The sequence below is a fragment of the Miniopterus schreibersii genome, assembly GCF_964146895.1.
Source record: "Miniopterus schreibersii genome assembly, chromosome: 21".
Lineage (NCBI taxonomy): Eukaryota > Metazoa > Chordata > Mammalia > Chiroptera > Miniopteridae > Miniopterus > Miniopterus schreibersii.
In genome coordinates, this window is record NC_138123.1 from 6,354,916 (window position 1) to 6,378,974 (window position 24,059).

At 42.2% G+C, this 24,059-nt stretch overlaps 2 protein-coding genes across 4 annotated transcripts in view; both read left to right on the forward strand.

Annotated features, from left to right (window-relative positions):
• The window catches only part of BROX (BRO1 domain and CAAX motif containing), a 15,960-nt gene extending 3,125 nt beyond the window's left edge, over nucleotides 1-12,835 (forward strand). For all 3 annotated transcript variants that reach the window (XM_081124169.1, XM_081124170.1, XM_081124171.1), the window contains exons 3-13: nucleotides 347-453; nucleotides 798-894; nucleotides 2,582-2,677; nucleotides 3,692-3,764; nucleotides 4,725-4,830; nucleotides 5,636-5,725; nucleotides 7,196-7,281; nucleotides 8,138-8,219; nucleotides 8,533-8,683; nucleotides 9,910-10,069; nucleotides 11,051-12,835. In XM_081124169.1, coding sequence (XP_080980295.1) covers nucleotides 347-453; nucleotides 798-894; nucleotides 2,582-2,677; nucleotides 3,692-3,764; nucleotides 4,725-4,830; nucleotides 5,636-5,725; nucleotides 7,196-7,281; nucleotides 8,138-8,219; nucleotides 8,533-8,683; nucleotides 9,910-10,069; nucleotides 11,051-11,134 — 1,132 coding nt within the window. In that variant the 3' untranslated portion in view covers nucleotides 11,135-12,835. The remainder of the gene's footprint in view (nucleotides 1-346; nucleotides 454-797; nucleotides 895-2,581; nucleotides 2,678-3,691; nucleotides 3,765-4,724; nucleotides 4,831-5,635; nucleotides 5,726-7,195; nucleotides 7,282-8,137; nucleotides 8,220-8,532; nucleotides 8,684-9,909; nucleotides 10,070-11,050) is intronic.
• Nucleotides 12,836-15,488: 2,653 nt separating this feature from the next.
• On the forward strand, nucleotides 15,489-18,855 carry FAM177B (family with sequence similarity 177 member B). Its single transcript, XM_081124000.1, has 5 exons — nucleotides 15,489-15,533; nucleotides 15,620-15,928; nucleotides 16,433-16,499; nucleotides 17,927-18,024; nucleotides 18,481-18,855. The coding sequence occupies exons 2-5, from the start codon at nucleotides 15,650-15,652 to the stop codon at nucleotides 18,679-18,681; spliced, it is 645 nt and encodes a 214-aa protein (XP_080980126.1). The 5' UTR covers nucleotides 15,489-15,533; nucleotides 15,620-15,649; the 3' UTR covers nucleotides 18,682-18,855.
• Nucleotides 18,856-24,059: the final 5,204 nt, after the last annotated feature.

A 24,059-nucleotide genomic window follows, 5' to 3' on the forward strand; every position in this document is an offset into this window, starting at 1 on the left:
AATAGAATGAGTAGCCTAAATTAGATATTTTTAAGGTACATTTTCCTCAAATTCTATCGTTTAAGATGACTGTAACGTTATACAAGTTGGGCTGCAGATAATTGAGCGCCTACTTAGCCCTCCTAGTCCAGGAATTACTTTTCCCAGCTTCTAGTTAAATAGCTTAACAATGACAAATTCCCGAGGTAGCCCAGCCCATTTTTAGTTAGCTGTTCGTAAGTGTTCATCTATATTTGTTGGAATAAGCCTCCTTGGAGCTAGTACCAATGAATAAATACTCCATCTAGACCACTCAAGATTCGTTGGCATGCGGCTTACTAACTTGACTGTCTTTGTTTCCTATGAGCGACCTGAGGTCATCCAGGGCACGGCTGCTTGAATTGTTTACGGATTTGAGCTGCAACCCAGAAATGATGAAGGGCGCTGCAGATTCATATTTTTCACTGTTACAAGGTTAGTTATTTATACAAACTTTGGAGTTTTTAAAAGATGACTGTGCAGAAGTTCACATTTAATTCTGAAACTTTTCAAATCCGAATATAGTCTTTTGGGCTATGTTCTTTGGCGTGCCTGAGGTTCAGAAACGTGAGAACATAAGGGTGGTATGTGGTCTTTTAACGTCTTATACATTAAATGTGTACATGTTTCAGATTATGTTACTTTAGGAAGAGGTGTGAGAGAGGGAGAGGAGTTAGGAGTTTCATTCAGGTACCTGCAAAAGTCATTATCTGGAAAACTTTCCAAATAGAATACTAGATACTGTTTCTAAAACTGAAACGGTTTGTACCTTTTTATAGGTTTCATAAATTCATTGGATGAATCGAGCCAAGAAAGTAAGTTACGCTATATTCAAAATTTCAAGTGGACCGATACATTACAAGGACAGGTTCCAAGGTGAGCAGCTGCTAACAGCACTAAATCAAAACCATTTTTTGTAACTGTGTAGCCAGTGGTTAACTCATAGCCCTGGTATTTGAAGACATAAAATATAGATCTGATTAAGCATTTTCTCTTATCAGGAAATTAGTTTTTAAAATTTCACCTAAGCTCCTAATATAGTCTATTAAGTAAAAATATCATGTTTCTCCTGGACCAAATCTGTTTTTTGGAAAATCAGTACACGTGTTAACTAGACTCGAACAGCCTTAACTTTTAATAACACACAGAGTGGTTTGGGAATTTGGAACCCAGAGCTGGCTTTCGGGCTTTGCCTCCATTCACGCAGAGCAGAATTTGGTTTTCCCCCTCCTTTTCTTTCTGCTACCTAGATGTGGTACATTAAAAGTGGAATGTTTGGGAGTGAGGCAGATTGAAATAAAGGGGGAAAGGGGAGTTATTCATGAGACTATAAGTGAGCAAAACTATCTTATTTAAAAGTAAAGTTATAAATTAGAGATGCCTACTAGATGCAATTCATTCAAAAGATCTCAATGCTGAAAAGAATAAGCTACTAAACTACATTACATTTATTTCAGCAGGGTAGTTTGTTCGTAACTGTCGTATTTTTGTATCTTGTAACATATTAAACAGTAGTTCATGCTATTTTTGAATTACCATATGTTTTATAACAAACCTTTTTGTTTGTTCGTTTTTAATCTAAAAAACTTTCCATGTCTCCATTCCTTTTAAGGCGTAGACAACAAAGTAGAATCATGATTCTACTTTCTTCCCTTTGGGTAATTTTTCTTTATCTTAATATTGTGTGTGTAAAATAAGGGTATTCTGTTTCCTTCCTCATTTGAGATAAATGAGATAATGTATAAGGAATTTTCAGGGTCTTAGCAGATGTCTAGTGATTAAAAATTAGTATTATCTTACTTGCTTAGTAAGCTTTTGCCATCTTTGTGTCATATTTAGTAATAGAATCTGAATGAAACAAGATGTAAAATATACTTGATTTTAAGACCGTTTCTTTGTAGTTTGCTGATTGGCTTAGCTCAGCATCTTCTTCAGTTTCTTTTCAGCCTGGCTTTTTGCCTCTGTTCCTCGATTTCTTTCTGTGAACCACCTACTCCAGTCAAGCTAGTTGGGTCTCTACTGTCAGAAAAACCTTCATACCTTCTTGTGCTTTAGCAGCTTTGTTCCCTCACCCGGGATGCCCTCTGCTTCCCTTCCAGCCATCTTTCAGGGCACAGTTCAGATTCTGTAAACACCATTAAGCCTCCTTTAGTTATTCTAGCCTGAAACGATCTCTCCTCTGAATTCCATTTGCTTAAAATGTGGTGTAAGAACCATTGGCTCCAGAATCGACTGGGTACTTGTTAAAAATGCAGATCTTGGGCTGCTGCCAGCCTTCCTGCCTCTCTGGGGTTAAGTCCCAGAAATCTGTGTTTTTAAAGCTACTCTGTGTACGGTAACCTCTGGCAACAACTACTAGTCTCATGCTTACTATTAGGAAGGACATACATTTTATTCATTGTTAATCACGTGCCTTATATCCCCATCTATGTTAAACACAAGGACTCTTTCTTCATTTTTCAGGTAAAACATAGTTCTCTATAATTTTGAGTTGGATGTACAGTAGGCCTCATGTAGAAATGTCTTAATGGACAGAACTTAACAGTCATGTTTATGATTCTAGTGCCCAGCAGGATGCTGTTTTTGAATTAATTTCCATGGGATTTAATGTAGCTTTATGGTACACCAAGTACGCCTCAAGACTGGCCGGAAAAGAAAAGTAAGTTAAAAGGGAATGGTTTATATGCATATGTGTTATTTTTCCAGTATGTGGAGCTTTGTTATTAAAAAGTCTAGGCTATTGATAAAAAGTACCACTCTGATAGTGAAAGGTTGCCTCATAATGTTAGTGTATTATAATCAGAATTATGGAGCTCAGTGTCAAAAGGAAAACAAATTAATAATCTTGTCATGGGGAAGGTCTTTCTAAATAAACCCTAACCCAAGAAAAGGAAAACGTTGAATATTTGACTATGTAAATGTACCATAAACAGAATTTTAAAAATGACAGATGGGTCAAAAAAGTGCAATGCATATTAGAAATTATTTTTACAAATCAACCAGGGAAAGACCAGTCAATCAAGTGATCAAATGGAAAGATCACAGAATTGTGAAGTAAAATGAGATACAGTTCTTACAATAGTGAAAGTAGATATTGACAATATGAAACCCACTGGCAGTTCCGGTGCCTCTGAGCATGGGAATAACGTGCGGCATTGAGAAGGATGGTTCTGCGAGAGGACGTGGCTTGGGGCGGAGAACACAATACAGCACACAGACGATGTGTTGAAGAATTGGACACCTGGAACATAATTTTGTTAACCAGTGTCACACCAAGAAGTGTAATAAAAAATAGAAGTTGAATTGTGTGGGCTGATGTAAAATTACCGCTAAGGTAATTTAAGTGATTGACATGAGCAGAATAGTGAGACTGGGTATTTACGTGCTTTCAGAGTGTGTGTGCAGTGAGTGCAGTGTTCGGTGCCGGTTTATCACAGAACATTATCTAGAAGGAAAAGCCTTTAGACAGGGTCTCTGTTGTCACGTGTAGTTTCTTCTCTGGGTATTTCCCACGTGCGTGTGTTAAATGTCAAATTAGAGTTTCTGACGGGAAGAGAACTGGTGGTGAGTCACACACACGAAGGACTCACTCGGTTTTGTAATAAACTGCTAGTTGTTGGTTTTAATGCCAGCAACGGATTGACCCCTGAGTAACGTGGCTGCCGTCTTCCAGCGTAACAGAAGAAGAAGCGAAAGAGGTCCATCGAAGCCTGAAGGTTGCAGCCGGGATTTTTAAACATTTAAAGGTAAAGTAATCAAATCTCTTTCTCGCTTTCCTTCTGGAATAATTTTCATTTACCTGGGGGGTGGGGGCGAGGAGAGCATTATTCATTTATGTAAAAAGTGCTACTGTGTGTGCTGGTGTCCTTACGCTGAGTGCCTTGTCGACAAGTGCAGCCAGCTATGGAATAGTACTGTTGCCGTTTTAGACAATCCCCAGTGAATTTTACAGTGAGAAAATTCACGTTATAAGTCACTGCTTATTTTTCTGTCTCTTCTGAAAAGGCAGAAACCAAAGCACCATGACGCCGGTTCTTAGCACTTCTCCTCTGTCTGCAGCAGCGGCCAGGAGCAGTCGTGGTTCTGCACTGAGCTGCCGAGTGTTTTCTCTGTATCTCAGTGAGGACACTGGAGGGCGATCAATACACACTAATTATGCTAAGTTGCTTGAAGATAGGATGGGAGTTAGGGGAAAGATTAATATATGTCCAATCAGAATTACTCCCACTTCCTTCTAACTAAGTCACTATTTCCTGGAGACCAGTGTTGGGTTTTCTTGTGATAAAATAAGATGATTTTACAGTGGTTAAAAAGCTGTGGTCCTGAGGTAGCTATAGAATTGTAGTTGCCTTTATATCTAGTTACTAATGTGAATGAACACGATGGCTGCCCTGCCAAAGGGAACTTGGTTACTGTTCAGTTGAACACTTTCTAAGGTGGAAACATGACTCGCTGTTGGCTAATCTATCATGACCCACATTTTGCTCTTGAATTTCTTATTATTACAAAAGCTTATAAAAGCTTTACAAGTTTTAGGAGCTTTTATTCTCTGTAAGCTTAGTATTGCTCTTTCCCCCCACATTTTTGTGTTAGTGCCCTAAGTTTCTGATAAATCCCTAAAAGGAATGTCTCGGCTTCCATTGGCTTCATCTTTCACAACTGGGTTAAAATAAATTTGGCTTTTTATTTTCTTCTTTCTCTTTCAGGAAAGTCACATCCCAAGGCTTATCACACCTGCAGAGAAGGGGAGAGATTTGGAAGCACGGCTCATAGAAGCTTATATTATCCAGTGTCAGGCTGAAGCTCAAGAAGGTATCCTAATATTGTAAGATTTTCTTTTTGAAGAAAGTCTGTATTGGCATTTAAAAATTTTTTTATTTTATTGATTGATTGTAGAGAGAGAGAAACATTGACTCGTTCCACTTACTTATATATTCATTGTTTGCCTGTATGTGCCCTGACCGGGGATCGAACCTTCAGCCTTAGCACATGGGGATGGTGCTTCAACCAACTGAGCTACCCGGCCAGGGCCAAAGAAACACTCTTTTTTTAAAAATCAGAATTAGCTGGAATGGAGTTTCAGGTTTTGAATAATTTTCCCTTTAGCATTTGCCTTCATTTTTAGTTAGCAGGAAAAGGCTTCGCCATTTCATGGCTCTCTTTAAGAGGATTAGATTTCATGCTGTTTTTCACAGCATAAAATTAAATCTGTAACTCATCTCGTCCCGCTTGACCTTGCTCAGCCCTTTCCTCCCTCCACTACTTGGCTTGCTTTAAAATCTTCCCCTTTTAATGCAGGAAATAAATGAAGGCTTAGGTGAAAACAATAAAGTTTGTAGGCTTTTGTTTTGCTTTATTTCAGATTCCAGTGTGCTGAAAGTATTTGTTTCCTCTTACATTGTGCTATTTTACACTAGTGATTTTCTGTGATTAGCTGGTAATTGGCTAGTGATTTATATAAAGAAATTATATCAGAACCAACAAGCTCAGTTTGTGTTTGAATTTTCTATAGCTTTTCATGTTAAAACTTTTAACTATTAAAACCCCAAATAGACTCTCTGCTGTCTTTTGCTATTGTAATTGAACTTAGATTCATTTTATTGTGTTTTCGCCTCAGTAACAATTGCTCGAGCAATCGAGCTAAAGCATGCTCCTGGACTGATAGCTGCACTGGCCTATGAAACAGCCAATTTCTATCAGAAAGCAGGTATGTTTATAATTCCATTGTTATGTTTTTAGTCTTTAGATTTTCAGATTAACCTCTGGGCTAAATAGGGAACAGGCAAGTCAAAAAGATTCTCAGATTTTTCACTATTTGCAAAACTGGAATAGTATCTGCATTATTTTTATGAATTTTGTTTAAAAGAAAATAAAAGAATTAGAGTTGTTCACAGTTAATATTGCTATATAGCTTCTAATGGAAACGACGATACTATTTTTTTTTAACCAGGTATGTCTAATAATTATATAGCTGTTTTGCTTTTGAAAATTTGTTGGTCTTTATAACAACCTTATAGTTACTACTATCCTTAGACAAGAAACTGAAATCCAGAGATTAGCATAACTGATCGATAGTTTAACTGCTAGCAGGTGGGAAGTTAGGACTAGAGCTCTGGTCTTCAGGTTAGCCTGTTTTTCTTTTCATTCACTTAGGAAACACATACATGTTTCTGTTTATGGGATGGCTACTATTTCAGTTGCTGAGTATACAAAGGTCAGTGGAACAGGTTCACAGTCTAGGGAAGGAGACAAATACATTATGGCACAAAATAAGATGTTGCAGAAGTGAAATAAACACCTAAAGGATCTGGGCATGCTAGAGCAGGCTTCTGACAGGAACGGGGTTTCAGCCTTATTTTGAAATATAAACAGAAGTTCTAAGTTTGCTAGGAAGCTTTAGTGTATAAGAAGAGAACATTCTGTAGTATGTAGAGATAAGAAGGAACTTAGCTCTTTATGGGACCTTTGGACAGGTGCTCTTGGCTAAAACGGGTGAGTGACAGGAAAGGTTAGGGAAGTAACGCATGTGTGAGATCGTGAATTGGTTTGCAAGCCCATCTGAGAAGTTTGGCCGTTACTCAGTAGATGCTTGGGACCCATTAAAAGATACCAAGTAAATCTGACTTGATTGGATTTGAGTTTTAAAAAGGTCCCTATGGTTGTAAGATGAGAAATGGGCGTGGTAGGTGAAGGAATGGTGGGCTGACTCTACTTAGCACTTAGGAAGAAGTGGTTTAGTGTAAGGAGAAAGTGATGAAAGCTTTGACAAAGACGGCAAAGTGGGAAATGGAGAGGAAGAAACAGACTTGAGAGATGCATGGCAGGACGTGTGTGTGTGTGTTGCATGTGAGATTCGGTGATGGGGCAGTGAAGGGGAGTTAGTGGCCTTCGCAACTTGGGTTACCAGACTGCTCTTTGCATTGTTATATAAATTCTTTTAAAAAATAGGTAATATAATAGTATACTAACCATCAAATACCCAGTCTTATTATGTAGTTAAAACCTAGTTATTAGAAAAATAAATCACTTTAAATAAATCGAGGTATTTAAAAAATGTGTAAATACCTGAGTTTGAGACTTGAATGGCATTCTGCTTTTAGCATCTGAACATGTGAACTGAAAGTCTTCTAGTGAATCAGGGTGAAATGATATTTTGCTTTTTAAAATGTAACCTTAGATCATACTTTATCCAGTTTGGAGCCTGCGTACTCTGCTAAATGGAGAAAATACCTTCTTTTGAAAATGTGCTTCTACACGGCTTATGTAAGTATTTATAACCCAAAAACAGTGTAAATTACGGTCTTTCCAGCCTGAGTGGCAGGTGTGTCATCTCTCCAGACCCTTAATTAGCGTTTTACAAGTAGTGGACAGTTCTCAGTGGATGCTCACCGGCCGTCCGCACAGCCACCACTGTGAACCAAAGTGGGTAGGAAGAGATGACAGAGGACTTGGAACCTGATCCTAGCGATGGAGTTACGTTCCACTTAAACCCAGTTTAGCTGGCACCTTCTGAGCCTGAGAATCCTCCCATTTCGTCCTGCAGAGAGTGTTACTAATTCTGATCTTAAATCGTGCCATGCACTGTGTCACCTGTGCTGGTGAAGAACCATTAATAAGCCCTTTTTTGGAAGTGCCTTTTTGCCTCTGCACCCACCGAGCACTGCCCTGGCCGTTGTGGCTTGGTGGGTTGGAGCATCATCTGTATGTGGAAATGTTGCGGGTTCTGTCCCCGATCTGGGCACGTACGGGAGGCAGCAGATCAGTGTTTCTCTCTCTTCCTCTCTGAAATTAACCTCAGTCCCCTCTCCCTCTCCCTCAGCACAGTGGTTTCCCTCCTTTACCCACAATGCCTAGTTTTAGAAACAGGTCTCAGCAGATGTTTTTTGCTCTCGGCCCATGGTTAAAAAGACTACTTTGGTTCAAAGGTTTGACATAATTTCCACTTTTGATACTAACAGAGATGGGGGGGGGAGCTTATTCAATTAAATAAGTGTAAGGGTTTGCATTGGTACTTCAAACAGTGGACAAAGGCAATGACTTATCTGATGCACAGTTAAAACAAAGGTAGTAGAAAGCATCTTTGTGGAGAGAATGAATAAAAATGTGTGTCTTTTGTCAGGCTTACTGTTACCACGGTCAGACTTTGTTGGCCAGTGATAAATGTGGTGAAGCAATCAGGTCTCTCCAAGAAGCAGAAAAATGTAAGTATTCCTGCCAGAACATTAACTCCCTCCTTAAAAACAAATGTTTTATCATAAAGGGGAGAGGCAGTTGAAAGAGATTTTGGCTGAGGTCATGAAAGGAGATGGGAATTAGGGAAAAGAAAAAATGCCTTAGAAACCTAGACTCTGTATCTAGAGAGGACCCCCCCTCCCCTCGCACTGTGGCTGGTGTTGCTGTCACACTAGGGGAAGAGCAGGAAAATTCCCTGCCACCTCGGATTCACAGGCTTGTTAGTATAAACGATCCATAACGAGTTACAGCCAAATGACTTTCTGTCCCTTTCGCACGCAGTGTACGCAAAGGCAGAAGCTCTATGCAAAGAATATGGGGAGACCCAAGGACCTGGACCAACTGTCAAGCCCTCAGGACACCTGTTCTTCAGGAAGCTTGGAAACCTCGTGAAGAACACCCTGGAAAAATGTCAGAGAGAGAACGGGTTCATGTGAGTACAGCTTAGCAGTACCTTGGTAATCGCAATAATAGTGTACAGTAGACTCTTGAAACACACTGGTGCGAACTGCTTGGTTCCACTTACACGCAGGTTTCTTTTGGCAAATACCTGTAACTTCGATCCACGGTTGGGGGTGCACGGGTGAGAGGGTGGGCTGTGTGCATTGATCTGTTTCCAAAGATTTCATGTCAGATTGCCATTAAGGTGAGCATTCATCTTCTCTTTAAATTGGTAGTAAAGTTCACTTGGGTTGGACTTCATGCTTTTTTGGCTCTGATGATACATAAAAGCAGATTTTAAAATTTAAACATTAATTGTTAACATATAGCTCCCTTATACTGTCCAGATTTTCTGTTTCCCTGCCATTCTTTCTCCATATGTTCTACTTATATATGTGTGTGTATATATATGTGTGCATATACACACACACGCACACATATATTTTCTCAACTCCCTTTGCATATTCATCTCACTCTGGTTTCAGCCGCCTGTAAAGCAGGGAAATTAATTTTCTGTCAGTTTTGTTATTAATCAGCATTGATCAAATTGTAGATCACCCCTTGTGTCAGTTGGTAGATAGTTTTTTTGAAGATTTTTAAAGTTCCCATTTAAAAATGATGAGATCATCGGAACTAGGAGAAGACTGTGCTGAATGTGGAAAAACCAGAGAGAGAAGTGCAAAGAGGATAAGCCCACAGCCCTGATTGTGGTGCCTCCCACGCGGGATAGTGGGGCTCTTCAGGTACTGAGAGCTCTCTTTTCGACCCTCAGTCTCGTTTCACCATTTCTTTCACATAGGTTCTGTAAATATCCAATAGCAAATATATTATGAAAACAACAGCTTTTCAACAGCGGGCTGCCACATTAGCCCCAGTGTGTCCCTGCTTTGATCTCTGCCATTCTTCTCCTGATAGTCTGCATCTGGTCCTGCTGAGTGCTCCCACTCCCTAGAACATACCTAGTTTAACTTCCGCACTGGCTGTGGAAAGCATCCCCGAACCCCAGACCTGGGTTAACTGCCCCTCTCTTGTGTTCTCATGGTTCCTCTACATCTTCATCGCTTCGGTCACACTGCGCTGTAGTTGGCAAGTTTTCTGGACTGTCATCTACTCCTCTGTAAGCTACATGAAGCAGGTTGCACAGGGTCTTGAACATAATAGGTGCTCAAATAGCTAATGAATGAATTAATGAATTGTTCTTTAAATGGCTTTTTGCAGCTACTTTCAAAAAATTCCAACAGAAGCTCCACAACTGGAACTCAAAGCAAATTATGGCCTCGTGGAGCCTGTACCTTTCGAATTTCCTCCCACAAGTGCGCACTGGACCCCAGACACGCTGGCTGCCTTTGACCTCACCAAAAGACCCAAGGAGGACAGCGTACGAGATGGCGTTTTCATTCCTTCACAAACGTTTAGAAAGAATTCAGAGTTACAGCATTTTGATACTGTTCTCTGTATAAGTAGATATATATGTTTGTCCAAATGTTAAATTAGCTTACTGCGGTGCTTGGCGAGATGTGCTGTAGAACTCTCAGAGATCAGACCTCTAGGCCTTCACTGTCTCCTGATTTTCTCCCTAATTGACCTGTGTTCAACACAGTGTCTTGCCTCTTTTCCAGTTTGTCAGAGCCTCCTCTGAGAAGAGTGTGAGAGCAGGTGTAAGGAAGGTGGCTCATCCATGTCTCTGTTGCTATAGCGATGCTCTCTGTTTTTTAATTTAGCCTAGTGCTGGGTAACGAAAACTTTGACCTAATTTCAACATTCCGTGGAGTCATCCGCGGTAAAATAAGACTGCTTGTGTTCATTTCTAAGTCCTTGCTGTATTCAATGAAAGGGTAGGTTAAGTGGAAGTATTGAGGTTTGACTTTCAAAAGAGCGAGGGCTCTGAAAAAAAGGGAGTGGGAATTAATCCACCCTTGAAACTGGGTGGTTTTTATATAATTCCCTACCCATGCTAAAACCATGATTCCTTAAAATAGCCATCTTTGTATCCTGGTCAGCCTCCAGAATAATGCCCTACGAGGCAGCCTGTTACTCTTATGAGAGATTTCCAAGCTTAAAGGCTCCTTGTGCATGTACATCCTCGGTCTCTCCTTCCTCAGCCATAGTGAGAGGAGCACGGGCCTGATTTCTGCCTCCCCCTAGGTTTCCATCCTCACCAGTGTCGCTTTCCCATAATGTCTTAAATCGAATTGATGTGTAGCTTTCAGAACAGCTTTGTTCAGCTCAGTATTGTAGAATTTAATGCAGCATCTTTAAGTCATCTTTTAATAGTCTTCTTTTAAGAATGAAAAAAGTCTAATGTTTGTTTTCTGAATCTTGGCCTAAGTTCTTACATCATTATATTCTTTCTCCCCAGACCAAACTCAAACCAGAAGACGTGAAGCCTGTGAAGGAACCAGACCTCAAACCTCAGAAGGACACTGGGTGCTCTGTCTCCTAAAACACCGACACAGTGTGCGCTCGGAGCTGCTCTGCTGGTGGATGAGAAGACCCTGGGCCTTCCGCCCACATTCTTGAAACAATTTCTCTGAAGCCTGTAGAATAACTTGTACATTCAGAGGGAATCTGCCTTCATTTAGCTGCTGTAGATTTTTAATATACTGGACAGGTTCCATGCTTTGTTCCACACTCCTTTTTAACCAGGACAACATGGGAAAGACTTCATTCTGCCTCTTAAGAGTGTTTCTGAGGTTTAGTTTTTAGTTTTTTTTTTTCCCCGAGCTCTGGGTAGTAATGTTACAGCGAGTAATGTTTCTGTGCGAGGGGAGACAGAATGAGAAGGTTTTTGAAGATGTCGGCTGTTGCATGATGTCAAGAATATCTTGAAGCCTGAAGGAGATGGGTTGTCCTGAATTACACTGTAACTCCACTTCTTTGTTAGGGAAGTTAGAGTAAAATGCTTTGTTACTCGATTTCCGTGTACCTTGTTTTTATATGGTTTTCTAATACACATGTTCTGTCAGAACCATATTGCTTTAGGCCAAAGACCAGAGCAGAAACTCAGTAGAGCAGACAGACACAGTATGATCTTAAAAATAGCTTGTAATATTTGAAACAGCTAGTTTCCTGTAGGCACAGGCTTGGGACATAGGGGATGCATATACGTTAACTAGAGTCACACCTGTAGGTTTATCTTTTGATGATTATCTGGGGGTGTTCAGCTAACTTTCCTGTTATAAATGGACTGGTTCACTTAATAAAATAATAAGAGCAGTGCATCTTGAGAGCTTACTACAAGCCGGGCTCTGCACTGAGCACTTACACAGATAAACCCTTGAATCCATGCAGCAGCTCTGAAAAATATGCTTAGACTGTTGAAATAGGAGTAAACATTTCATTATGAAGAATAAATAGATTACGCCTGTCTGGATCAACATCATGTTCAAATAAATGATTACTTAAAGCATCATTTACACTCTTGAAAAAAGCTGCATAGAATCAGTGTTTTGTAAAAATATGTGGAAATGCTACCGAAAATAATATATGGAAATGCTCCTTGCTATAAAAGATTGACTGAAGCAGTTTCCAGAATAAATGGAGTAATAACTGAACAGACATTTAATTTTATTTTGCTGTCTATAGGAAAAATAATTAACTTTCGCTGCATTTTGATTACAAAATCACTCGTCTGTTTGCTGAATGCCATTAACTGGCAAAATTTTAACAGTACTGATGACAGCTTATTGCTCGCAGCCTGTAGGATCTGTTTATCGTGGGTACTAGGGCTTATTAACCGAGTGGCTAAATTCTCACATTGACATAGTTGCGGGTCAGACAACCACATATGGAATGAAAATGTAATATGCTTGGTGCTTCTGTAAAATGCAGTGAATACTGGCATTTTAGTCCCTAATTGGCAACTTCTACATAAGCAGATAAATATTCTGTTGACTCAGCAAAGGTGATGCTTGTGACTAAAATATCCCATTTCTCATGTTCTTTGAAGTAGTGTTGGAAATTTGGGGGAGTTGAGATGTAAAGAAGTTGCATGAAAGCCTAGAGAGAGGTAACTGCTTGCATTAACTATTGTGTACATTTCATACTTCAATGAAAACATGGTGACAGCTAACATTCTACTAAAAGCATTTGTATAACGAATTATCTTTTTATTTATGAAAATAAAAGTAATTTTACAGCTTCATTGGGATTTTTATTTGCTTTTCTATAAGTATTTTTACATTTATTAAGCCAGTAACAGAGGTAATACAACGTGAAATCATAATTTTTCTCAGCAACATTGAAAGGTGACCGGTCCGTGTGTTTCAGTTGTTTTATGCTACGTGAGTTCATTAACTGTTCAACACGCCCTGACCTATTTGGTTTCTGTTTATTGGTTTTTATCATCTCCTGATCTCAAAATAGGATTTCGATTGGCCTGTGCATACCTTACTCTAGTATTTACCCACTGTGATCAGTGCTGTGGGCTGCGGTGAACTCCCAGAGAGCTTATCACTGTATAGCACTCGGGAGAAAACTTTGTACTTTGGAAACGAGGTGGCATTCTCAGTGTTACATAAACATACTCAGAAATAAAACCATATTCGGAGAGATTTCCTTACTCTCCAGACTAACCATGCTTTAAGAAAATACTCCTTATCTTTTAATATGTGCCTAAAAGTAAACTGCAGTGGCAATGTTAGTGGATACTGCACGGTGGGGCTTCAGGTGGCCCATCTTCAGATGTCCCATCACTGCTCTCCCCGGAGGCCGGAGGCTTAGACCCCCGGGGGGGAGCGAGAGGGTGGAAGCTGGGAGGACCCGCCAGCAGAGGCCCAGGTGAACTCTTAGGTCAGCTCTTCGCTGCATTTTAACCTGGTGCATTTGAACCATTTTTTGATTCATGGAAACTGAAAGAACTCTCTGAAATCGCAGGTACAACCTTCCTGAAGTTAAATGCCAGGATCTAGAACTAGTGTGTTACTTTGTGGGTACAGATCACAATGCCGTGTTTCAGTGAAGGAGTTAATTAAAATGAAATGATTAGTGTGTAAGAGGAATGAAGTATATTCAAAGGTGGCCGTTTTAACATCAGGAAATAAAACTACAAGCCTGTTCTCTCCTTATTTTTCTAATCGATTATATAGTACCTTCCCCCACCCATTAAAGTGAACTCAATGTATGATTCATTTATTAAACAAATACCGAGTTCCAGCAATGTGCCAGGCATTGTAGGAGGGGGAGATAGGAGCTAGGAGCACATGGGGAAAAGCCCTCCCACTCCGGAGGGAAGAGGCAGGAAAAGGGCCCTGAGAATTCAGCAGAGACTTAGACCTGGTAGGACTGACATTGTCTGTTAGACACCCAAGAAGAGGCGCTGAGCAGAGGGTGGAATCTGTGAATCTGAGATGCAGCCGGAAAGTCTGCCCTGGAGATAAAAATGTCCTATACGAATGTGTATGTAGATGGTATTTAAAGCTATAAATAAGGCCATCGAGGCAGTAGATAAAAAAAGAGATCCGACCACTGAGCCCTGAGCCCAGAAAGGTCAGGGAGATGCTACAGTCTGCTAACTGCATCACACCCTTAGGAACAATCCTGGACAAACTACATTTGAGGTTTTTAAGAAACGAAAAGAGAGGTGCTCATAAGAAATGAAGCACGTTGTAGGTCCTTTGAAAGATCGCTTCAAAACATCCATATCTAGGCACTTGGTGTGAAGCCGACAACGCTCCCCAGGTTTTAGTCAACAAAAATAGGTAGATTCCACACTATTCAGTACGGAGCCCCCTCTGTGTCACAGGCACAGTGATTACGAAGGCGACTTTTGCATAGCACATCCTAAAATGTCCACTAGGTGACAGAAAACATCCACTAAACCAACTGCAGGAGCATCAGTCTCTCCCTCTCGCATCCTACCCTTTGATTAAGAGCCCATCTGAATTAAAAGATGTACACGTCTCTTTAGTGCACAACTGGTATTTTCTCCCGAGATCCCACAGCTACCATTAGCCTGTAAGATAACAGGGTGAGCCAGGCGTCTGGGGTACAGGGTACTTCACTGGTTTGGAAATATGTGTATTGGGGGATGGTCTCGAGAGGAGTAAACCCATGAGACTGCTAGGCCCTTTTCATCAACTTTTGATATTTAAGATTTTTATCTTGGGGAAAGCGGGGGAGGAAGGCTCAGAAAGCAGAAAGCAAAAAAACCTCTTGAAAAAAAATAATAAAGCACCAAGTCACAAGTCTATTTCAGTTTAGAAGTTAAGTCTAAAGTGGTCCCCAAACTCGCCTGCACACGGATTCCCCTGGGCAGCTTCAAAAGCAACCAGTGCCCGGGGCCCCACCCTTAGGGACGGTGATCGAAGTGGCCTTGGACATTTTTAAAAAGGCCTCAGATGATTCTAATCTGAAGGCAAGCCTGAGGGCCACTGGGCTTACTTCAAGCAGGATGTGCAAATAGAACCGACTCTCCCACAAGTCAAACACCGGCCACCCTGGAAGCCACCCCCGGGAGAGCCGGCCCACGTCAGCAGGCTCCATCCAGGGCCCTGCAGGGCCGCAGCCGAGCTTTATAGAAACTATCACTCAGCGAGCACCTTCTAGCCCCAGATTCTGCACTACTTTCAAGACAACCATAGCTAATTAAAGCGATGGCTGGAAAGGCAAAGGGATTCTGCGGGTGAGTTGCTTTTTGAATGCATTTTTCTTTTCTTTGGGTTCCTTTCCTTCCCGTGGCAATATAATATTTATAAATATGTTATATTTATAACAACATTATCTCATGATAATATTTACTTCTGCAATAGTATTATTCTTAGAATATTGTTGTGCTTCGACCCCTCCCTCCCTCCCTTCCCTTCCTTCCTACGAGCAGTTGTGGGTTTTACAATTAACACGGGGTAAGAGAACCCTGTTGAAAATTTTTGTTTGAAGATCCAAAGTTCACACTTTCACTACTAAGCGAATCTTTTCCATTTTGGTACAGAAATGACCGGTCTTCTCTTGGATTTGAAGAATGGAGGAGATCACTGCTCTGATTACGTCTGAACTCTGTCACCTCTCAGCTGCAGAAACACTGCCCTGTGCGACTTGCCCTGTTTTTTTAATGCACTGGCTGTTCTGTTTCCTCATGGAGAAAGGCAGTTTCCAGCAGGCAGAACTGGAGAAGAGCGGACCTCCCAAGAGGCCTGCTCCCAAAAGAATGATCCATTTTGTTGATGGAGACGTCATGGAGGAATATAGCACCGAGGAAGAGGAGGGGGAAGGACATAGGACGAGTCCAACCCTCGACCCTGTAAGCTCAGAATGTCAGTAGCAGTGAGCGTGGGGCTGAGTGAATGAGGGATGACGCTGGACAGGGTTTGTAGAAAATACAGTTTTAAGCCAACTCCTTGGTTCTACATCTAGATACATGTATAGTCAACTCATAATTTTTTATTTATTTTTTTAAAATGTCTATTGATTTCAGAGAGAGGAAGGGAGAGAGAGAGAGAAACATCAATGATGAGAGAGCCATGGATCAGCTGCCTCTTGCACACCCCCGACTGGGGATCGAACCCGCAACCCGGGCCTGAGCCCTGACCGGGAATCGAAACTGGATCTCCTGGATCCTAGGTCGACGCTCAACCGCTGAGCCACGCCCGGCTGGGCCAAATCATAGTTTTTATCATCTTAGTTTTCTCATCTGTTAGAAAATGCAACATATTATAAAGCATTTTGAAGCCTCTCCATGAAAGACTCTAGTCATTATACTGGTTATTACTCTCACTTGATTTCTCTTTTTTTTTTTTTTTTCCAGTCTAAACTCTCATGGGGGCCCTACCTGTGGTTTTGGGCAGGGCGAATAGCAAGTTTGTCATTTTCTGGTAAGTATGTACTGCGAAGGTTATTTTTTTCTGTTTTCTCTCTCTCTTTTTTGTGATTGCTTTTTAAAAAATTTTGTTTCATTTTTTTCTATATAGACTTATAGATCCTCAGAGTTAGATGGACTTCCAGTGGTTTAATTCACTTCACGGCATTCTGATGGTCTGGTCTCTTCTAGATCCATGCTTGACCATTGCTCAAGGCGTGGGATCTCATGGAACCTCACATCTTCAGGCAGACTTTTCCATCTTTTCCAGCTCTTGTTAGTCATTTCTGACTCATATTTTGTCTTCTTTTAACGTTTCTCCCATTGGTTCTACTTGTCTTTCTTAAGGCCATACAAAAGCAGTCTAGATTCCTCTTTCAGGGAACAGAATTTCAAGTATTTGAAGCCAATAGCCAGTCTTCCCTCAGTTAACTTCACCTGAATAAACTCCCAAGTTTTAAAAAATGATTGTTATGTGACAGAGTCCACGTTCCCTGGTCAGTCATAATCACTCTATTATAAACAACATTAGTGACCCCTCCCAGAGCATCATGAGTTGCCTAAGAGTTTTATTATGCTTGATTTTTCACCGGTTTTCCTTAAAACACAATTGACAGCATCTAATTACTCATTTCCTTCTAACGTGCAGATGTTCGTGCAGCCCACAGGGAGGAAAGCAACCTTAAAAACCTGAGAAATTATAAAATACAGCTCTTAGAAACTGACTGATCATTCATTCATTAAGTAAACATTTATTGACCACCGATATGCGCTTGGTTCCGTGCTGGGCCCTGGGACACAGAGACAAATGACAGTTGGCTTTCAAGGGACTCGATATTGAATGGATAATATAGGCCAGTAAACATACCGTTAATTTTAATTGGTTGTCACAATTGCTGGCGTAGGAAGAGCAGAGGGACGATTGACTTGGATGCTTCGCGCTCAACCTTAACTCTAACTCTAATCTAATAATCACAGTGCTGGGCCTGCTTGCTGCCTTGCTACCCCGCTTGCCGGCAGACAAGGAAGGCCTAAAACTGCTGCTAAGAAGGAGTGTCTTGATGCGTGGAAGAATTCCCGACACGGGTCTTGCTAACACCGGGTGGAACTTTTAGTGTGACATACACATGGGGATGGGCACCATCTATTCTGATTGCCCAGGACCCATGCTGTACCTGGATGAAGTACTTTGAAAACCTCTACTGATATAGTCTCCTGGAAAGAATAGTTGGGGTGTATTCCCACGTGGAGAGAAAAGATTTAACAGGTTCCCTTTGAGTCCTAGAATTTTTTGAAAGGCCAGAGCGATTGAAATCTTCTGTCAGCCCCGAAGTGAAATGTAGCGATAGACCACTGGCAGGCACGTTGAAAGCCTGGCACCCCAACGGCCTCCCAGCTGTCGTTATTAATTCATTTTACCCAAGTGCCTGTTCTTTCTTTCAGCGTGTGACTTCCTCGGTGGGAGAGTTGCTGTCTTCTTTGGTCTTAATCAACCCAAATATCAGTATATGTTAAACGAATACTACAGAATGCAAAATAAGGTATGTGACATCCTGGTGGGGACACCAAGAGCCCTGAGATGGGAAGGCTGGTCGCTCAGGTACTGACATCTCAAGTCATAACGCTGATGACAGGTGGCGGTAACTTAGCTCTCGTTTGTATCAGTTAGCAGGGGTAACACTGGTTTCCTTACATGTTGTTTGGCTTAAAGTCGCAGAACCTATCGACAACCTTAAGTGAAAACTTCCTGCACTAGAATTTTCCTGAGCTCCCATGGTCAGACCGACTTATTTGTCTATTGCCCCTCACTCCCAAGACACTTCTTTGCATTTGCCTGGCTCCTGTGAAGTGAGAATGTCACAAGACGGTAGATGAGTGTGAAGCCTGAGATTGCTTAAAGGAGGCACTTCCTACAGGGACGTCTCTATAACGGTGTGTGTGTGTTTCTGCGGTATTTGGCTTATAGTTAAAGTTTTTCTCCTTTCTCTCCATACTAGGAAAGTGACAAGGCCAGCCAAGGGCACGGATCAAAGGCCCAGCCATCCACAGTTCCTAATGAGATGTGTCACCTGAAAGCTGGAGGCCCTGAGTATGGAACCAGACACCAGGACAGCACAGAGGGCGGCCCTCCGGGGACAACCCCATCCAGGGAGGGTCTGACTGCAGATTCCAGCTCCTCACGGGAATCAGGGCTATAGTTTCCCTGGATCTCTGTTCCTTGGCCATTGATTGCCATGGTAACAGCACCAGAGGTAGCCCTTCTAAGCCAGATCTGCTAATAACTCTGTTACAGATTATCAAAGTCTTTAAGAATTGGGTGCATTGCCCCCAAAACAATTAAAAATAAATAAATAAACAATCTAAGCTCTAGTAAAAGTATTTGGGGAAAATGGATGATTTTCTTATTTATTTGACAACAAATCTTTAAAATCTGGAAAGATTAAACACAGGTTGTGCTGGTCAAAGGTAGCTATGAGGTAACAGTAATAAGACTTGAGTTGAAGTCTCAAGTCCACCATTTACTAATTGTGTGATTTTAAGTATCCAGATTCCTGAGCCCCAGCCTCTTTCTTTGTAAAATAGCGGTGGCATTTATTTGTTCCTCGGGGTTATTGTTAAACAAAATGGGATGGTAAATGTGAAAACACTTTGAAAATTGTGAATGCTAGTCAATAATTAATGGTTAATACAGACTGTTAGATTGAGGGTCCCTGAAGCACCAGTCTTCTGGAATTCATGCCTTGATATAGTCCCACCGGCATTGGCTCTGGGCTTGGCCACATGACTTGCTTTGGCCAGTGAATTAGTAGCAAATGGAAGCAAGTGGAGGCTTGATAAGTGCTTGCATGTGGAGCCTGTCCTCTTAGAAAGCTCCATGTTGTAAAGAAGTTTGGGTTGGACTTCTGAATGGCGAGAGGCCACATGGAGAGTCCTGGGGCTCCTCCAAAAACCCAGGCTCCCTGCTGTCTCTTATTGGAGGACTCATCAGCCCGTGACTGGCCCTGCCCTGACTAGGCCGTTCAAACCTCGAGCTCTGCCTTCAGGGAGAATATTGCCCATTGGGTAGGTCAGGGCTTGGAGTTGTTCAGATGCCTTGGGTCCTCCAAGAGCCATGCCAGTGATCCTGCCATTTAGGACCCTTGAGCTGCTACAGGACCCTGGCAACTCTGAACCCCTCAGTCTGTAATACACAGTACGCACCCCTTCAGCAGGCCTTGGGCAACCGGATGCCCCAGGCCTGTGATGCCACGGCCAGGCCTAACCACCAGGATATTCTCCTGGGTGGGGGGGACACCCGCAGCCCCACAACATGACCCGATACTGAGTGAGGCTGCAAAGGTGGCAAAGTCACTCCCCACTTGGAAGTGCTGCTGCTGGGGACCCGGGCTTATCCAGGAACCAGGGCTGCCAGCTGTCTCCTTGCAGGACTCCTAGGTGCCTCCAAGCAAGACTTCCCGGTTCCCCTGATATCTGGCTTCAGGGGGAACAGGAGCCTTTGTGTGGTGCGGGCCTGGACATTGGCAGATGCCTGGCTTCTCCCCTGTTTCTCTCCCAGGAGTCGGGGATAGAGACCCTGCCTCTTCTGAATGGGGTCCTGGCCCCAACGTGAGAGCTGCGGAGCCCGCGTAAGGTTTGCTCTTCTGCAGCAGGCTCTGCAGAGCAGAGGCCTCTCTGGCCCCAGGGCCCCAGGCGTCTCCCATCAGGGAACCAGGCCAGCCCTGCCTTGCCCTGCCCCGGGAACACTTTCCACTGCCGCCCAGGGCTGCCTTCATGGGCAGCAGGTGCCACTGGTTGGATCACATCTTGGAATTATTAAGACTTTGGTCCCCCAAGAATCCGCACCGGTGATCAGGCTGCTCAAGGCCCTTGAACTTGCAGCTTCCCTGCGACCCACGCCCCTCCAGGAGGCCTAGGGCAACGGGGTGAGAGGGTGGGGGGTGCTGCAGGCCTCTGAGGCCCAGGCAGGGGTCTCACCACCCGGATGGATATCCACCTCTTTAAGGAGCTCATTCCAAACGCAGTCTGACCCTTGGGCTGCAAACGTGGGGACTGTAATTCCCTAGTTAGTCCTGCTGCTGATGGGCCCAGGCCTCTCCAGGAACCGGGGCTCCCAGCTGCCTCTCCTTTCTGGAGAGACCAATCAAGGCTTCCCACCAATCAAGGCCTCAGAGTTCCCCGGATAGATAGAACCCTTCCCAGGGTTCATTGGAGCTTTTGTGCTGGAGCGGGTTGGACGTGGACAGTGTTGTTAGTGTTTTTAGAAGACGGTCTCCCTTCCTTCTGCACAGGACGGCAGCACCAGCCGACAGAGACCCTCACCTCGCATCTCCCAGGTAGGCCGCTCCTGGATTCCGACTCATTGAAACCATGACTTAATAAATGTTTGTCGTTTTAAGCTGCCAAGTATGGGGGTTACTTTTGACTCAGCAATGGATAACTAATGTATATTTTTGTTCCTAAATATTCATAAGGACTCAGGTACTCATCCAAAGCTCATAATGCTCTCAGAGGGCCGGAATTTTGCCTCAACCCTCAAGGGGCTGAACCAGGCAACCATCTCCTGCATATTTAGCGTGTCTGTTTCATTTGCCACCTCTGTCACTTCCCATATTTTCCACTCGCTGATTCACCCAGGTGGGTCTTCAGTGTACCAAGCATCCCCTCCAAAAAAATTAGGCTTCAAGGAAATACAACTCTTTAGAGTTCTAACTCTTTTACTCACAGATCCATAGCCATGTTTTCAAACACAATCATAATGTCGAATTGACTCAGTAGGAAGGGATTCTACCATTAGCCATACTCATAACCAGAACCAACATTCCCCAGCAACAATCTAGACAATGGTATTGTTCAGCCCAGACTCCCCCTCTTTTATGGTGGGTTCCCTCTTGGGCCTTTATTGCTCTTTCATGACACCTAGCCTTGGTCATTACCATCCCAGCCCGTCCTACCTCATATTTATATCTTTGAACTTTGAGAAGGAGTTGCAGTCCTGGTCATTTTCCTCCCAGAAGGCATCTCTGCCTTTTGTGCCCTTATGGATGCTTAACAATATGTGGACGAAAGGGATTGCCCAGCTCTATCTGGAAGCTTCTAAGATCCAATGATATGTTGGGAAAGGGGCAACTAACCTCTCTTCCAGCAATATTTATGCCCCAAACTCTTGCCAAGCCCCAAATATCCCCAATTAAGCAAATTACATAGCAAAAAGTCTTTTGCATCAATAAATTGAATTTACATGATTTTCTGGTTCTTGATGTTTTAGGTTCTCACCACATTTCATTGTGTGCAATGTGGGTAAATTAAAGTTAATTTTATTATCTTTCTTTCTAATGATGAAGTCACCTAAACTTTAACCTTTCCAGTGGAAATTCAAAAAGTCTGAAAGGATCAGAGCAGCTCTTTGGCAAACACACACAGGCATCCACCCTTTATCTCCATTTATAAATCATTCGAGTGTCTTTCCCTGAGTGAGCAGCCTGTCGGGAATTGTTTGGGTCTTTTCATCTCTGCAGGCTTGTTGGAGAAGATGCCCTTCAATTATCCCTGGAAAAGTTTCTGTCCTTTGCCAAATGGCACCACCTCCGACCACAAGATATAATTATTTTATACCTACAGCAAAATGAAACTAACTGCAACTAGAACCGTTTTTATTCTAGGGCACCTTAAACAGGTTTTCCAAGGGCTAGCAAACACAGTGGTCAGATTTTCAGGCAAAAGAGGGGGGAAATGGTGAAAGCTCTTTAGAAAAAATTATTCCTTGTATGGTCCTATTTATGTTGAGGATAAGGGGAGAGTGACCTGGCCCTATCAATTGGAATTTAACTTGGGTGGGCAGTATTTGTAGTGAGAAAAAGAAGATGAAGGGCCCCCAACAAATCACTTGAAAGAAAGTGGATATTGTCACCTCCATGGCTGTCTTCGGTCATATAAATAAATCTGGGCAAAGTGGTAGAAATAAGATTCTATTCAGAATTGAGTGGATTCCTATAGAAAATGTGTCTTAAGATAAATATTTCATGATGACCTTTGTTTTTCTTGGGGAAAAATTGGTTTCACTGACAGAGGGTGATGGTGCCCAAGAATGTGTTGATGGTGCAAGAACCTCCTTCCTCATCACCACATTGTAAGAAAAGGAGCTCTTGAAACTTGATATACTTTATTAATGCAAATTTTAGGCAATTGAATGAAATATGAATTTTTCCTCCTGGGCAGATGAGATGGTTAGTTTGATGTGTCCACTTAGCTAGGATCTAGTCCCCAGTTATTTAATCAAACATTCATCTAGGTGTCGCTGCAGGGGATTTTGTGCATGTGGTTAGCAAGAACAATCAGTTGACTTTCAGTAAAGGAAATACTCTCAATAATGTGGATGGGCCTCCCCCAATCAGCTGAAAGGCTTTAAGAGAAAAACCGAGATTCCTCAGAAAGGAAGCAATTCTGCCTCAAGACTAGAGCATCAAATCCTGCCTGAGTTGCCAGTCTGCTGGCCTGCCTTACAGATTTTGGGGTTGCCAACCCCTACAATGGCATGAACCAATCCCTTGAAAGAAATCTCTTTGATTCTATTTCTCTGGAGAATTCTGACCTACTGGTATCAACACGTTTTTTCATAGTCTCAATTTAAATGTTTTTTAAAAATTGATTTTAGAGAGAGAGAGAAACATCGATGAGAAAGAAGCATTGATCGGTTGCCTCCTGCACGCGCCCTACTGGGGACTGAGCCTGCAACCCGGGAATGTGCCCTGATGGGGAATCGAATCTGTGACCTCTTGGTCCGTGGGATTATGCTCAACCAACTGAGCCACACTGGCCAGGGCACAAAGCACCTTCATATTAATTAGAAACCTGGAGAAGTAGAAAGAGCACTGAAGAAGGAGTTGTGAAAATTAGACTCTAGCCTTGACTCTGCTGCTGGAAAGTTCTATGACTTTGGAAAAGTTATTTAATATCTCCGGGCTTGGCTTTCTAATCTATGAAATGAGGAGTTTGTATTAAATGAGCTTTTCCCAAAGTATGTCCTTCTGAATAGTATTCACTTTCATATTAAAAAAATGGTCTGAGAAATTTAATTTTTTGGAGGCGTTCAGTTATACAAAATGAAAAAAAGTGTCTTTGCTGTAGGACTTTGCCAGGTGCTTAATATGCTAATGTGCATTGTTAAGCTCCAAAAGGCAGATATAATATATTCAATATTTTCCGATGCATTTGCTTATAAAATCACTTGTGCACAGAGCATTTCAATAAGTAGCAAAATCCAGGGAGCTTCCTTTGACCCAGGTAATCTTGAAGTGTCTTCTAATTCTAATATTCTTATTCTATCAAGCTGGAATAGCACTAAGAAAATGGGCAGGTGTCACACATAAATGACACGTGAAAGTGGGAAACATGTTTTATTTTTACCTGCATCTTCTTTAGACTTTTCTCTCTTTTTTTAATGGCATCTCCATGCCTGCTGTCAGCCAAGCTGGAGACGGGGCAGCCTTGACTCTCAGCTGTCAATCTAGCCATTGCTAAGTCCCCACAATTCCTCCTTTATGTTATCTGCGAAACTCATTTCCATGCCAGTAACCTG

What these genes read in the sequence shown, in the direction of transcription:
- FAM177B (XM_081124000.1), top strand. Translation starts at nt 15,650, where the DNA reads ATGGAGGAGATCACTGCTCTGATTACGTCTGAACTCTGTCACCTCTCA. An exon ending in AGCAAGTTTGTCATTTTCTG is followed by an intron (nt 16,500 to 17,926) that starts GTAAGTATGTAC and finishes TCTTTCTTTCAG; the next exon opens with CGTGTGACTTCCTCGGTGGG. An exon ending in ACTACAGAATGCAAAATAAG is followed by an intron (nt 18,025 to 18,480) that starts GTATGTGACATC and finishes TCTCCATACTAG; the next exon opens with GAAAGTGACAAGGCCAGCCA.